Source organism: Hydra vulgaris, chromosome 11 (genome assembly GCF_038396675.1).
Source record: "Hydra vulgaris chromosome 11, alternate assembly HydraT2T_AEP".
Taxonomy (NCBI): Eukaryota; Metazoa; Cnidaria; class Hydrozoa; order Anthoathecata; family Hydridae; genus Hydra; species Hydra vulgaris.
Genome location: NC_088930.1, coordinates 42,667,501 through 42,682,500, shown reverse-complemented (window position 1 = coordinate 42,682,500; position 15,000 = coordinate 42,667,501). Strand labels below are relative to the sequence as shown.

The 15,000-nt window shown below is 29.3% G+C and overlaps 1 protein-coding gene across 2 annotated transcripts in view; it reads left to right on the top strand.

Moving 5' to 3' along the window:
• LOC101235467 (sterol regulatory element-binding protein cleavage-activating protein) overlaps positions 1-7,703 on the top strand; it is an 87,811-nt gene extending 80,108 nt beyond the window's left edge. The window contains exons 20-23 of one of the 2 annotated variants that reach the window (XR_010641506.1): positions 332-415; positions 3,718-3,927; positions 6,548-6,655; positions 6,898-7,703. Coding sequence is in view for 1 of the 2 variants with exons in the window: in XM_065808903.1 (XP_065664975.1) it covers positions 332-415; positions 3,718-3,927; positions 6,590-6,655; positions 6,898-7,083 (546 nt within the window). In the remaining variant the exon portion in view is untranslated. The remainder of the gene's footprint in view (positions 1-331; positions 416-3,717; positions 3,928-6,547; positions 6,656-6,897) is intronic. The other variant, XM_065808903.1, reaches the window with a different exon arrangement.
• Positions 7,704-15,000: the final 7,297 nt, after the last annotated feature.

Genomic DNA, 15,000 nt, shown 5'->3' with positions numbered 1-15,000 from the left:
CACAGTTACTGTATAAATACTTTTTTAGACTTTATTTTAAAAAAATAGAAAATTTACTTTTTAAGTAGTATTGAAGTATCCCTTCAGTAAATCAGTATATCGCTATTTGTATTTAATAAAACTATAATTTTTTAAAGTCCATGTTTTTACACTTTTGTAGTTCATCTTATGAGTTTAATCAATTTTTTACAACCAGATACCCTTCCTGATATAAGCTTGTTTTGCAGATTAGGTCTTTTTAATGTAATTCTAGCAATAGGAGTATTAAATTAAAACTGAAAGTTGTTAGTAATAGAGTTATGTTAATTAACTTTATTTAAATAAAATCTAGGTGTTGAGAGCTAGTGATGATGGTGGGATACCAATGCATTCAAACATAATAAATGATCAACAAATTACAGCAATGAAAGTTGAGGTAAAATTTTATTAGAACTAAATATTATATTGCATTTTATTACAGCTATGGCAACAAGGATACTACAGTGATAAAATTGAAACTAATTTATTTGATTTCAATACAGTTAAAAAAGACATGTAGACTTTATTTTTTAAAGTTATTTGCCAGATCATGCAGATAATTTAGAAAACTACATATTTTTATCTATATGTAATTTAATTACATATAGATAAATATATGTACACACACACACACCCACATACACACATATATGATCAAAAAATTGTTTTATCAGGAAACATTAATTTTAACTCAACTAACTCAATTAGTTATATCAAAATTTTATTAATTTTATCCAAGTTTTTTGTTTTATAATTAGTTAATATTCAGCATGAAACCCAAGGGCATCAGTTATTGCTTGTAAAAAATACTATCAACTTAGTTTTGTAAATAGTTTCAAGCAATGTTATGCTCAGTTGTCTCCGAACATAAAATGTTGTTTATTGTAAATAAATCAATAGGTATTAGGTAATAAGTACTTATATTGTATATAAAATTTCACTTTCAGTTCTAATTATATCCAAATATAGTAATTCAACATTATAAATATCGACTCAGAATTATTCTTTATGATCTTGTTTACGCATAATTATATATATATATGTATATGTGTGTATATATATATATATATATATATATATATATATATATATATATATATATATATATATATATATATATATATGCACATGCACACTCCATAATAATTTTAATGCCGCAGTTTTATAAATTTGATATTTACCAAAATGCCTAAATAGTGGTTATGAGATAAAGCAGCATGTCAATGTTTAGAGAAATCTCCTAAGTTTTAAAAATAAGAATGGTAACTACTTCTTTTTAATAAGCGGCTGTCCATTAATTACGTCAACAATTTTTTGGCCATTGTTGCCTCCCTCCCCTCCCCCTTTTCAACAGCCTGTCAAATTTCCAGAGACCCCCCTATAAAATTATGCCAATAGTCATTTACCCCCACCCCCAACCCCCTTCCTTCTTAAAAAAATCAAATTAAAATGGGAAAAAATATATATATTGTAGACTATGTACTTACATGAATCTCTTTTATTTGCACAGCAGACTGAAGGTGAGTTTCCACTCATCCATTTGTTCTGCGGGAACGGGATAGGAAAAAGAAAAATGATGTGAGCATGTGTAGTTTTACTTCTGACAAATTAAAACTTTTAATACGCATGCCCACATGATTATTTTTCTTTTCCCTTTCCTGTTATTAAAAAATAATAGTGTTACAAGTAAACATCTTGTGCATACTTATTTAGTTCTGTATGTATTGAGTCTTTTTAAAGCACAACAGTGTTTTTACAATATAAATAGCTTTATAAAAATACTGAAGGTTGAGCAAGTATGTAACACAGGACTGCATATGCTGTCTAATTATTCTTTTTTTAAGTAATTGAATTTATAAAATAAAGAAATGTGTAAAAAAAAATAAAGTGTTAAAAAAAAATAAAGTGTTGGCATCAACTTTTCTTGACCTCCCACTCCCTATTGCCAACAGTTGTCAAAAAGTTCAGACCCCCTCCCCCCTATTTTGCTGATGTAACTAATGGACAGCCCCTAGACAGGAAAACTAGGTTTTAATAGCACTTGTTAATTAGTTTTTAGCTTGCAGAAAAGAGTTTTTATTTAATTTAAGTAACTTTAAAACTTTTCTAGCAGGATAAAATTTGAGAAATTTTGTTTGATATTATGTTTTTTGAATATTTTTGTAAAGTATACTAAGTTTTCTTTGGATATTTTATTTGTCGTTTTTGTAAATAATTAGTAGAATCTTTAATTAACAAACACTTAATTTCTCATCTTGAATCTAATAACTTACTTTCTGACCATAAATATGGATTTCGATCTTCTCGTTTTACAGCTGATTTGCTTACAGTAATAACTGATAGGTTTTATCGTGCATTAGATAAAGGTGGAGAAGTTGAGGCCATTGCTATTGACATTTCAAAAGCTTTTGATAAAGTTTGGCATGCTGGTCTTTTCCATAAGCTTTCTTCTTATGGTGTATCTGGCAACATCTTTAAGATTATTGAATCCTTCCTTTCCAATCGTAGTATAAAAGTTGTCCTCGATGGACAGCACCCTTCTTCTTATTCTGTAACTTCAGATTCTATCCTAGGCCCTATACTCAAGATTCTATCCTTGGCCCTATACTCTTTTTAATTTACATTAACGATCTTCCAGATATTCTTACATCTAAGATGGCATTGTTCGCTGATGATACTACCATTTGTTCTTGTCGTGATAAGAAACCAACACTCTCTGATTGCTTGGAGGGTGCATTTGAGCTTGAAAGGATCTCACTTCTGCTACAACATGGGACTCACAGTGGCTGGTGAACTTCAATTCAAATAAAACTTAATTTTTTCAGCCAATCGTTATCGCAATAATTTAGATCTTTCTATATTTATGAACGGTAATGTACTCGATGAGTCATCTACTCTTCATCTTCTAGGATTAACTCTTAATTCCAATCTTTCTTGGAAAATATATATCAAATCCATTGCAAAATTAGCATCTGCTAAGGTTGCATCTCTCTATGAAGCTCGAGACTTTCTTATTTCGGATTCTATTCTCTACCTTTAAATCTCAAACCCGGCATTGTGTCAGGTTTAAGATTTAGAGGTAGAGAATAGAATCAATCGTTATCTTGCTCTACAATTTTCATCTTTAATTTAATTAATATTATGAATAAATAACAACATCACTTTATTTTAATAATTGATTTAATGTAATTGTTGATTTTGATTTAAATAATATTATGAATAAATAATAACATCACTTTGTTTGAAAAATTAAAAAAAATTATTTTGAAAAACCACCTATCATAATGTAATTTCTCAAATATCCATTATCTGAATTATGAAGGCATTGAGGCATTATAATTGTTGGTCTAAATAATTTGGGCTCTTGGACTTTGTTCAGAGCAACAACTAAATGAAAAAACTCCTTTCCCACAGATTATATCTTTATGCTGTGGTTTTAAAATATTTTTATCAATAAAATAAGTTGCTATTAGTTTTTTGAAGAACTTGGATGCGATTGGCAGAATTTGTACAGACTATCAAACATATTTATATATATTTATATGAAATTATATATTATTTTATATATTATAATTATTTTTTATAATTTTATATTATAATTATATAATATTTATATATTATGTTTTACTTTTTACTTTACCTTCTATTATTCACAATATTTATTATTTATTTATTTTTTATTCATGCTTTCTATTTTAGAAAAGTCCAGAAGTTGCTATCATTGGCACTAACACTGGAAATATTTATATATTGAATTCAGTTGTTCAAACAGTTAAGAGTTTGTGCTGTGGAGGTTTTGAAGTGCTATCGGTATGCTCAGATGACAATTACATAGCTGCATTAACTTTTGATGGTGTTCTCACTGTTTGGCTCAAAGAGGGTTATATCAAATGGTGGCAAGTAAATTTGGTAAGCATATCAAATTAAGTGATTTAAGATATTGCTATAAACTTTTCTTTTTCATTTAAACTTTATATTTTATATTTTACCCAACTAAAAAACTGGTAAATATGTTTTATTTCTCGCACACAAAAAATGAAGAATCAATGGCTAAACTCAAAAATACTTTCTATCAGTACAATGATTGTTTTTTGAAATTTTCGCTATTATTAAGTCTGCTTTAAAATTTTTAAAAATAAAAGGATGTACTGCAAAGTTGATTAATCAAAGAAAAATGATTAAAAAAAGAAATATTTTGAAAGTCGAAAAACTTAGTCTATTTATTTTGTATAAGTAGTCACTATTAAATATATTTAAGGTAAAATTATAAGTATTTGCAATTAATTATTTTAAATAAATAGTGTTGAATATTCAACCATTTGAATGCATTCCCTTACATGAATTGGTGAGTGTAGAAACCATTTCAAAAAAAAAAAATGTCATAACTTCTCTAAATTTGCAAATATTAAATTTTTTTTTTCTGTCTTGACAAAAATGTGTATTTTTGTTGCTGCCATGCAAAAATTACCTAATTTTGATTAAAATCAAGTTCAGGAAAACCTAAAATTTTAATTCAGACTTTTGCACTCAACTGGTTTGACAGCCAAAAATTTCTTATTACTGTCATTAAAAGTTTATATTTTTTTTATATAATATCAAAAATAAAGTTACAGTTTTGCTAAGTCATCATAAAATAGAAATATAAAAAAAGTAAAATGATCTTAAAACAGATTGTTCTCAATCATTGTATAATTGTTATGTGCAGTGATTGACCATGTAAATAGTTCATCATAAAAATCCTCATAACGTCTTAAGGGTAATGAATAGTCATTGTCTTGATGTCTTCCATTTGCTCTATGTTGATTGGAACTTTTCCTGATGGGTAGGCTGCTATTTATGAAGAAAAATCAATATCTACGTTCTGGGAAGCATATTTCAGTTGTGCTTTTGTATTCCTTGAATAAAAGAAATTACTCTTTTTTCTTTAGAGTTATAGCGTAACTCTTTATATCGAAAGGCTGCAAACTAGAATTTCGCTACTTTTATCACATAATTTCCTCAACATTCTCTTGCTAATGAGTTTTTTGTGTTTTCTTCCACCAACCATTATTTTTTTGTGGTTTTGAAAGTTTGAAAGTTGTTATTAGACTGACAACACAACTCTTCACATTCATATTCATCAGGTTTGTATCATTCTCTTGCAGTAGCAAAGTTCGATCATTTGGAAATTATAAATGTCTTCAAACTGGAAAGTAATAAAAAATTTGTTCAAAAAGTTTTGTATTTGTTAGAACAAGGCAGAATATTATCGTGGTGTGATTCTGATTCTGTCTGAATCTAAGGTGCTATTAGACAAGAGATTCATGTTTTTTACATTTGATATAATATTAATGTCAGTGTATTTCAAAAGCAAGCTGCATATATTTTCTGGCTCCTTTTTAGACTACTTCTTCATGGTGCACAAGTATTTCAGATTTTCGTGTTTTTAGGTTTTTTATCCCAAAATAGTTCACCGAAAGTTTCCTTAAGTAAAAAATATTCTGGAACTGAATAACTGGAATAACTGGAATCGCAATATGGGAGAGATTTCGCATAAAATCAAATAAAAGTGACCATGTCTTCATACTCCGCACATAACTTAGTGTTGCTTTGAAGTTTATTGTAGAATTTTTAATCTCTTTTTTTTTTTTCAGATAGTAAGTTCAGTGAGAGTACTTTTTTTAGGTGTATCATCAATAGAGACCTGCAACATGCAGGTCTACCTGCGGTCTACCTGCAGGTCTACCTGCGGATGTTCGAACTGTAATAAAAAATTGTTATGAAAATAAGTAAGATAAAGCTCATTTTACATCCAAAACTTTTCTTTAAACAAGGAATGCATTTTTTTTTCATTGAGACGATCATCAAAATAACTAATATTTTTTGTGCCATTATGAATAATCTTTGTAAGAAAAAAACTGAAATATACTCGTGTAGTTTAAAACAAACTTCATCGTGTTGTTTTTGAGATTTTTACCTCGTTTGTCTATATATGATTTACCCTTTATTAGAAGATCAGTAAGCTTTTGAACCCAAATGAAATAAAGGCTTTTTTGCTTACCATTTTCCTTTCTCCTCTGTATTCAAAGAAATATTTGAAACTGGCTGCTATTTCTTCAGTCTGAACGAGGATTATGGTGCTTGATGGCGTGTTTTTCAATCAGTTTTTAAAAAATATCTTGTTCGACTTTTTTTTTATTTATTGATTTATGTTGTTTCTGCGCTCACCGTTCGAAAAAGATGCTCTGTATCTACGGAACTGCTCAACAGACTACCATGAGTTTAAGTTTTTAACACGCATCTTGCCTTTTTAATATCTTTTCATCGAAAACGACTATTCACCTTTTTTTGACTGAAGTGGTTTCTGCCTTCACTAATTTAATTATACTGTATGGTTGTTTTAAAAAAGTTAGTAAATTCTGATAAATAAGAATTCATTTTTTTTAAAACAACTTTATGTAGTTTTATTAAGGGTGTGTGTTCCAGCTAACCGTTTGAAATTTGTGAGTCACGTTTATTTTCGTTAACTAAAATGGTGGGTTTATTTTAGGGGCTCGTAGACCTTGTGTCGTATATATTTTTTTTTTGACAGCTGTCTTACGGTGGAGCATTTGAAATACTTTCGATGGCAAGATATACATTGGCTGTTGTTACTCAGGTATAGTTTTATTATTTAATATGGCTATTGTTACTCTGGTGTAATTTTATTATTTTTTATGGCAGTTGTTACTCAGTTATATTTTTATTATGCAGATAGAAAGCGTAATAAGAATTCTTTTTCTTTTACTTTTTTTATAATAAATGATCATGTTGAAGTAGAATTATAAAATTATCATTATAGTTTGTGAAATATAGAGTAAGTATGGAATAAAATTATAAAAAAGATAATTTTATCTTTAGGATACTGTCATTCTGTTAAACGTCATGTCAAGAAATATAGTTGATACATTTGAATATACCGAGCCCACACCGGGAATCATAATGGTCCAACCTGTTGTTTGCCAAAATAAAAGCTCTATTGTTTTACCTTGCGGAAACAAGGTCGTACATTTACAGTTTCCGAACTTAATTGAACGCGATCGCTAAATTATGGTACTTTTTTGAATTGAGAGCATAAATTTTTAATTGTTATCGAATTGAATATGGTTCCGAAAAAGTTCATTACTATAAGTTTTTATTTGCTGAAGCATTTTATAGATGATATATTTATTTTAGTAGTTTTTATATCCATTTGGATATCTCATATTTTGAACGATTCACTAACTAATTTTGTACCGCGTCCTAATAAAAAGAAGCAATAAAAATGAATTGTCAGCTGTTTGCGTAAAATATTGTACATAAAGAAACAGTTGCAGAAAGAGAACTTTGCCAGAGGAGATTGTTTTGGTTGGTGAGGCGATAACTCATTTGAACAGCATTAATGGTAGTATTCATAAAAAAAAGAAAGATTTGGCCAGCAGTTTCAACTTTTAAACAATGTTACTTTTACATTACAATTTCATAACTGATTGATTACTATGCTTGTAAGTAAGTATAGAATTAGCTTTTAATAAAGTCAGTAGATATTGACTTAATTCGATCATATTGATTATAATTTACCTTCTTGTCAGCAATTTAGCTATCAGCTCAACACGTCAGAAAAAGTAAATAATATCGTAATATATTTAATTTTATTATATTAGTATATTTTTGTTCTTGAATTTAAATTATTTTTTTTTTTTAATTCCTTACGCGTAAGAATGTGGAAAAATACTATATTGAGTACAAATATTGGTCAAAAACAACAATTGAGAATTAAATAGGCAGAGGCAGTAAAAAGTCACTCAAAAAGTTTCAGAAATGAGTGGATTTTCTAGATTTGTAAGCGTGCTGTAAATCGCTATCGCAAAATACCCCCAAAGTTATTCCGCCATTGTGTTTTCGTTATACCATCCTTGATAACGGGGTTTGAAGTCTAAGATATCATAAAGAAAACGCTTGCCATATTCTTTTACGTCAGCTTCCATGTTCTAGAATTTATTGAAGTAAACATCTAGAATAGAAAGGGTGAATAAAAAAGAGGATATAAAAACGTCGACAATATGAATTTTGAGTGACAACCTCCGTTTAGGCGTAGTTCTTTATATGAATCAAAACAATAAATTTCAGCATTGTGATTACTTAGGAAGTCATGAACAAGCGCAACAAGCGTTTAGGAGCTTGGCAAACTCGCCACATTGTTTGATCTTTTTGATTTGTTAAATGCCAAAGTTTAATGCTGGTTCTGCCCGAATTGTGACGGAGATGTGAACTTCCTGGTTGATAGCTTAGAATTTCTTAGTTCTAAAGCTTAGAATTTAACTTTCTTTATTAAAAAAAAAGAAATAGGAAGGCTGAAAGCATATTTCGGAGGAAGGGCTGACACAGGAAAACACAGCATTTGATGTAGAATTGTATGTAGATATTAAGAGAAAAAATGTAAAATAAAAAATTAATCGCAGAGTCACAAAAACGATCTGTTTTTAAATTTTTGCTCAAGCAGACTAAATTACTTAAAGGATAAAAACATTTAAACTTGAAGAGTTATAACTGTTAAACTTTATTTTTATAATATTGAAGTTCTATAATAAGCTATAACAAGTCTTTTCAATATCAGGTGGACACGGAAAAATCCGGTCAACTTTAAAATAAGATTTCTCTAAAAACACAAATTTTTTAAATCCATCGACTTCATATTGCTTGATTGATAAACGTACAAATGCCCCAAAATCCACAGTCATAGATAATATAAATAGTTTCAAGACTACTTAAAGCTTCGAAAGAAAACCTAAAATTGGAAGAAAGAAAACTTTCCATAAATCCAAAAAGGTAAAATCGATTCTCAGTTCAATTGCAAGAAATCCGAACCAGTCACAGCAAGATCTAGCAGGAAACTTCAAGGCTGTGTTCTTATATCAAAAAAGTACTTAAAAATGCTGGAATTAAAGCATTTCATAAGACAAAATACACCTTAGAGAAACTTCAGTGGTGAAATTAAAGGAATTCGACGCGCAAAAAAAAAGTTGGTTTTAATAATGGCGGATACAAGTATGTGCATAATTGAAGACAACGAAACGTATTGCAAGACGAATTTTTCACAACTTCCTGATTAACAATTTTATTATAAGGACAAAGATTAACTTTGCATCAAACGAAAAAAAATTGCATCCAAGTTCCTTGTGTGGCAAGCAATTTGTAGTTGTGGTATACAGTCCTCTTGTTTTGTCACTGAGAAGACCTTGACTACTGATATCTACATCAAAGAATGCCTCCAAAAAAGACTTTTGCCATTTATGAAAAAATGCAAATACTGATGTCTCTTTTTGCCAGATTTTGCTGCTTCTCACTATTCTAAAAAAGTTCTACAGTGGTGCAAAGATAGTTGTGTGAAAGTTGTTTCTAAAGATCCGAATCCTCGAAATCATCCTGAAGAGCGCCAATTATAAGATTTTTTGGCAATAGTTAAAAGAGTTCTTTTTAAGACAGGTGAAATAACAAAAAATAAAAAAGAATTCCAAAAAAAGTGGATGAATGCCATCATTAAGGTGAAAAAATCTGCAAAATGATGGTATCGACCCGCTATAAAATTTAATCTCTTGTCAAATAGCCCATCAAGCCCCTTAAAATTAAGTCGAAACTCTAATTAATGTAAACACATTTAATAAAAAAATTGAAATAAAAAGCATTCATGATTTTAGAGAAATCTAAATTTAAAGTTGACCGGATTTTTCTGTCTCCACCCAATAGACATAAAAACACAATTTATTTTATTAAGTAAAATGTATTTATACGTAAGAAGACATTACAAACTCTTCAATCAAAGGATCAAGAGTTGTGGTAATATTACAATGGCAATTCAAAAGAGCGAAATGATTCAATTGATCCTGAGACAATGTAGAACGCAAATAGATCTTAACCCAACGAAAACAAGATAAAGAACGCTCACGCGTACATGAGGTGACAGATATACCTCAAGTAAGCTTGATCGTTCTTTTTCTTGTCTTTCTAAAATGTATAACAGTAAAATCTTCACAACCTCACAAACTCGGGAGTCAGTGGAATTAATTGAGAAAGAACATCATTTTGGTCTGCGCCAGCACGCTCAAAACTAATTCCAAAATGTTTTGTAAAATATTCTTGAATTTGGCATGATCAGTGCTAGGATGTATGAACAAATCTTACATCCTAGCACTGACCGAGTATAAATTTTTCTAAATGCTCAGTGGTCTCTCTTGGTTCAAATTGGATCGCAAATTCCATTACAGCACAATGCAGAGATGAATAGTAACGCTGACGATAGTAATCCTCTGGATTCACAGCCATGTATGGAACTCCACTTCCAGTGATTTGTGATGTAACCTTACGTTTCCGGGAATCTTTGGTTTTGTAAGAACACTCCATTCTGCTGCTAAAACGGCTGTATCCTGAAAGACTTTGAAGCTAATGTCCTACGGGCATTTTTAACACCTTATTTCAGGTATGCACTGCATACCTGAAATGCTTTTTAATAACAGATTTTTTTTGTAATTTGCTTAAAATAGTATATTTAAAAAAAATACTATTAAAAAATATTATAAAAAAAAACGATATATATCTTTGGAGTGCTGTGTTAGCATCCTCAATTATCGCAAAGATCATGCGCAAAATTTCCAATTCAAAAAGTTTGCCGAAATTACGGAAAGATTCCAGATATCTCGCTACTTCTGACTTATTCTTGGCTAAATAATCAAAAAGATTTTAAAAATCCTTTATCCAGGCAGAATATTTACTCCTAGTAGATAAAATGGATAGTTTTCTTAAGACTCATTAAGTGGTACAAAATGACTACAGTGATGTTTTAATTTTTATATCCACTATAGTGGATGTAAAATTTAGATGTACAGTGCAACCCTAAATCCAAGTTACTACATCAAATGCTTGGCGTTTTAGAGACTCACAGGCAAATGCTATGAATGATTGGACTATACTTATTATATTCCTGATCTCTTTTTAATTTCAACATAATCATAATCTACCAAATTAATATTATGAGCGCGTCAGTGCACATAAATTGCCCGCTTTTTTTTCACCTCATTGAACTTTGCAATCTATGGATACTTTCAGACATCTTAGACAATCCGTAAAACTATTAACCCTGACAATCATGTATTAACAGGCTAAATTGACATAAAACGTTCATCAAACAGTTTAACAAAATCGCGCTCTTGATGTTTTCAATTTGACAAAATTTTATAATAAGCTCCTTAATTTTGAATTTTTCATTCACTTTCGTTAACATTATTCTTTATTACACTGCCAAATGCGGTTCTTTTGCGAACATATCCGCTATTTCATCGGCCATCAAACTGTAGAACTGTAAATCCGTTATAATTTCGGCATAGCTTACAAAGCGTTGCATGAGCATAATTGTTTAGGATTTTGCTTTCAATTTCAAGTGAGAGAATCTTTTGTTTGTCAAGACATTCAGCCAATTTTTCAATGCCTGAGAATTACCTGCTCTTAGCTTTAGTAGCCAGCAAAAGTTTGAAATATTTTCACCCTTTCCACAAATAGCAAAGCCTTGCGTTCCTAGTATATTAAGAAGAAAAATTTGGTAATCCAGCAAACTAATTAATATAATAACTTATAGTTTATCTAAATTTTTTTAAAAGAAAAATGCAGAAATTACCATATAAAGAAGAGTTATAAATATTTTAGATAAAGCCAAATTATTAACCATCATCTCTTTCTTCTGGTGGTGATTAAGTTGCTGGATAACGGTCAATCTCAATGATAATGAGACAAATACCTCAGCATCCGTTAATTGTCGTTGTATGGCTTTATCTAAAATAATTACAACTCTTCTTTATTTGATAATTCCTGCATTTTGTTTAAGAAAAATTTAGATAAACTATAAATCATTATATTAATTAGTTTACTGGATTACTAAATTTTCCTTTTTAATATAATAGGTACGCAAGGCATTGATAATTGTGGAAAGGGTGAAATATTTCAATGATAAATCATAAAAACAGATGCTTATTAAAAATCAGATTACTCGTGAGAAGTAGAAGTTTGTAACGCTTTCTTCCAATAAGAAAATACATTCGAAATAAATGCTTAGTTTGAAATATGCTTTTTGAATGACAAGGTAAAAGAATTTTCATATGGGTAGTTTTAATGCAGGTTGAGCTTGGGTTTGGACTATTGTAATTATAATTGTAAAAATTAAATACAATTACACATTACAATACAATAATATTGTATTGTAATATTACAGAAACAATAAAAAAAATTTATTTTGGTATTGTATTGCTGTGATGAAAAACAATTACAAAAAGTATTGTATTGTTTTTTTTCTAACAATACAATAAAATTCGAGAACTTTTGTATTGTATTGTTTTAATGAAATAAAATTACAATAAGTATTGTATTGTTTTGATGAAAACAATTACAATAACTATTGTAGTGTATTACTTTACATTAAAGTAGAAAAGCTAACGTATTTTAACGTATTTATATTCATCTCTGACGAACTTACTATTCTTTATGCTATTTTTTATTTACGGATTTGCAATATATTGTAAATTTTATTTTTTACATATTTAGATTTTGCATCACCTATCTTGTTATGTATTTCTAAGCTCTAAATTTGCGCAAAATATTGCCTGTCTGATGATAGCCTTACTATTATGAAATATAACATTCATAAACTATTTTATTCAGCCCTTTTATCTTTTCCTCTTGATTTTAATGCTGCAAAGGAACTTAAAATATATATGAAAATTAACTTTAGTAACACAAACAGTTAAACATAATAATTCTTCTTAAATAAAAATGTTAATGTCTTTTATTACAATAACAATATATTGTTATTGTATTACAAAGACGAATTACAATACAATATTTATTGTTATTGTAGTGGGTCATTACAATACTTTTTTTTTTCCAGATATTGTTATTGTTTTACAAAGATGAATTGTAATACAATATTTATTGTTATTGTATTACAGAATTACAATAGTTGTAAATCACAAGTATTGTTGTTGTTTCTAAATTAAGTTAATACAATAGCATTAATTATTGTTACTGTTATTGCTTTCATTACAATTACAATAGTCCTAACCCTAGGTTGAACAAACAATTTGTATTTCTTGCTATGATATGAAATCTATTTTTGTTTTCCTTTCTACTTATGTTAAAATTTTCTTTTCTTAGATGGACATGATTGTTTGTTCAATACAATAAATAGGTATCGTATATGCGATATACCATCCATAATCCTTAAAAGGTTATGGCTGTTTTGAAAAAAAGGCCAAGCTCTAAAAAAGATGGCAACTCAACAACAGTACATGGCTCAGTTCCATAATCAGACTGAACAAATGAGTATTTTAATAGAGTTTTTTTTACCATTTTCAGATTCAGAGCAAAATGCAATTGTTTCAATTTTCTTGAAAAGTTTTTACTACTCTTCTTCATTTTTTAACGTATAACTTATTACTCTAAAGTCAATGTGTTTTTTTTTGTTTTTTTTTCCAATTTTTTATTTAGGTGCCCCAAAAAGTTCTTACGGTTTTATCACAGAGTACCGTGGATGAGTATTTAATTAGAAGTTCACGCCTCCTTCTTAACCGATGTCGTAAAACTTGCTCAGAGGTGGGATTTGAACCACGGATCCTTTGAACACGGATGTTGAAAAATTTTCAAAAAATTTTCAAAGAATTGCGAGTTAATTGGAATAGAATTAAAGAGTTTAATATAAATAAATATTCTGCAGATGGTGCCAAAATAATCACTTTAACACTAAAGCTTATCAAGCTTATCACAAAATTATCAGCTCTTTAGCTTTTGTAGTAGTATGTGTTTGTTTACTTTCAGTTACTTTTTTACTGATCTTAAACTTCAATGAGACTCGTAGCGCGGAATTTCTGAAATTCCACAAAATGACTTCTAAACGAGCTTGAACTATTGAAAGCATTTGCGGAAATATTTTTATTGTTTTAAAATTATTCTTTTTGTTTATGTTTAAGTATATTAGGATTTTTATTGTTTATTAGTTTTTGAACTTTTGATAAGTTTTACTGAGTGGGGCTGAGCCCCAGAGATAAATTCCAGGAAGAGGCCTGAGCCCCCAAGCCCCAGCGTTTTCTACGCCTATGACTTTTTTTAAGGATTGACGAATATGCCCCCCCCCCTACTTTGAAACCCGTGTCGTCTGCACTGCCGTGTAGTCAATGACTGGAATGCTTCGCCAGATAATGACATCAAGGCAACATCAGTTGATAAATTTAAACAACTACTGGACAAATTTCAGACATCGTAATTACTACAGCTCATTATTTACCGTAAATGCCACACAATAGTGGCTGCCATACGAGTTGGGTAAAGACGAGTATGCTCAGCTGATAACGAGTTTAACAAGACTGCGGTTTTGTGTAACTTAATTAACTAAATAATAACATGTATTACTTTATTTATTGAACCATTTCTATTACCTTCAATTTTTTTATTAAATAAAACAAAACAAGGTGGAGTTGATGCAATAAAGGCTTATAAAACACTTCGTGAGAAGGGTTCAATACATGAAGATATAATACTAATTGTAGATAAAAAGTAGTATCTATGTGGATACAGATGACAATGGTACTCTGTACAAAAGAGTTGTTGCATTTATGAGTTTTCATTTGTTGCATTTATGAGTTTTCATATTGTTAAGAATATCATAAATAATTTATTACACTGCAAAAAGTAATAATAAGTAATAGAAAGCAAAATGTTTCTCTTGCACTGTCGATTTTCGATGAAACAACAATTGCAAGTTTTAAAAGTTATTTTCCAGATCGAAATGACATTTATGGTTTTTTAAGTATTTTTCAAAAATGGTGGGCTGTTTCAAATTCAAAACAACAATTTAGTCCTAATAAACTTGGTAACGCAATTATTTTTGATGATGGTAAAATCACATTTTTTAGGCAACAAGCTGATTGGATTGAACTTTGGCAGAAA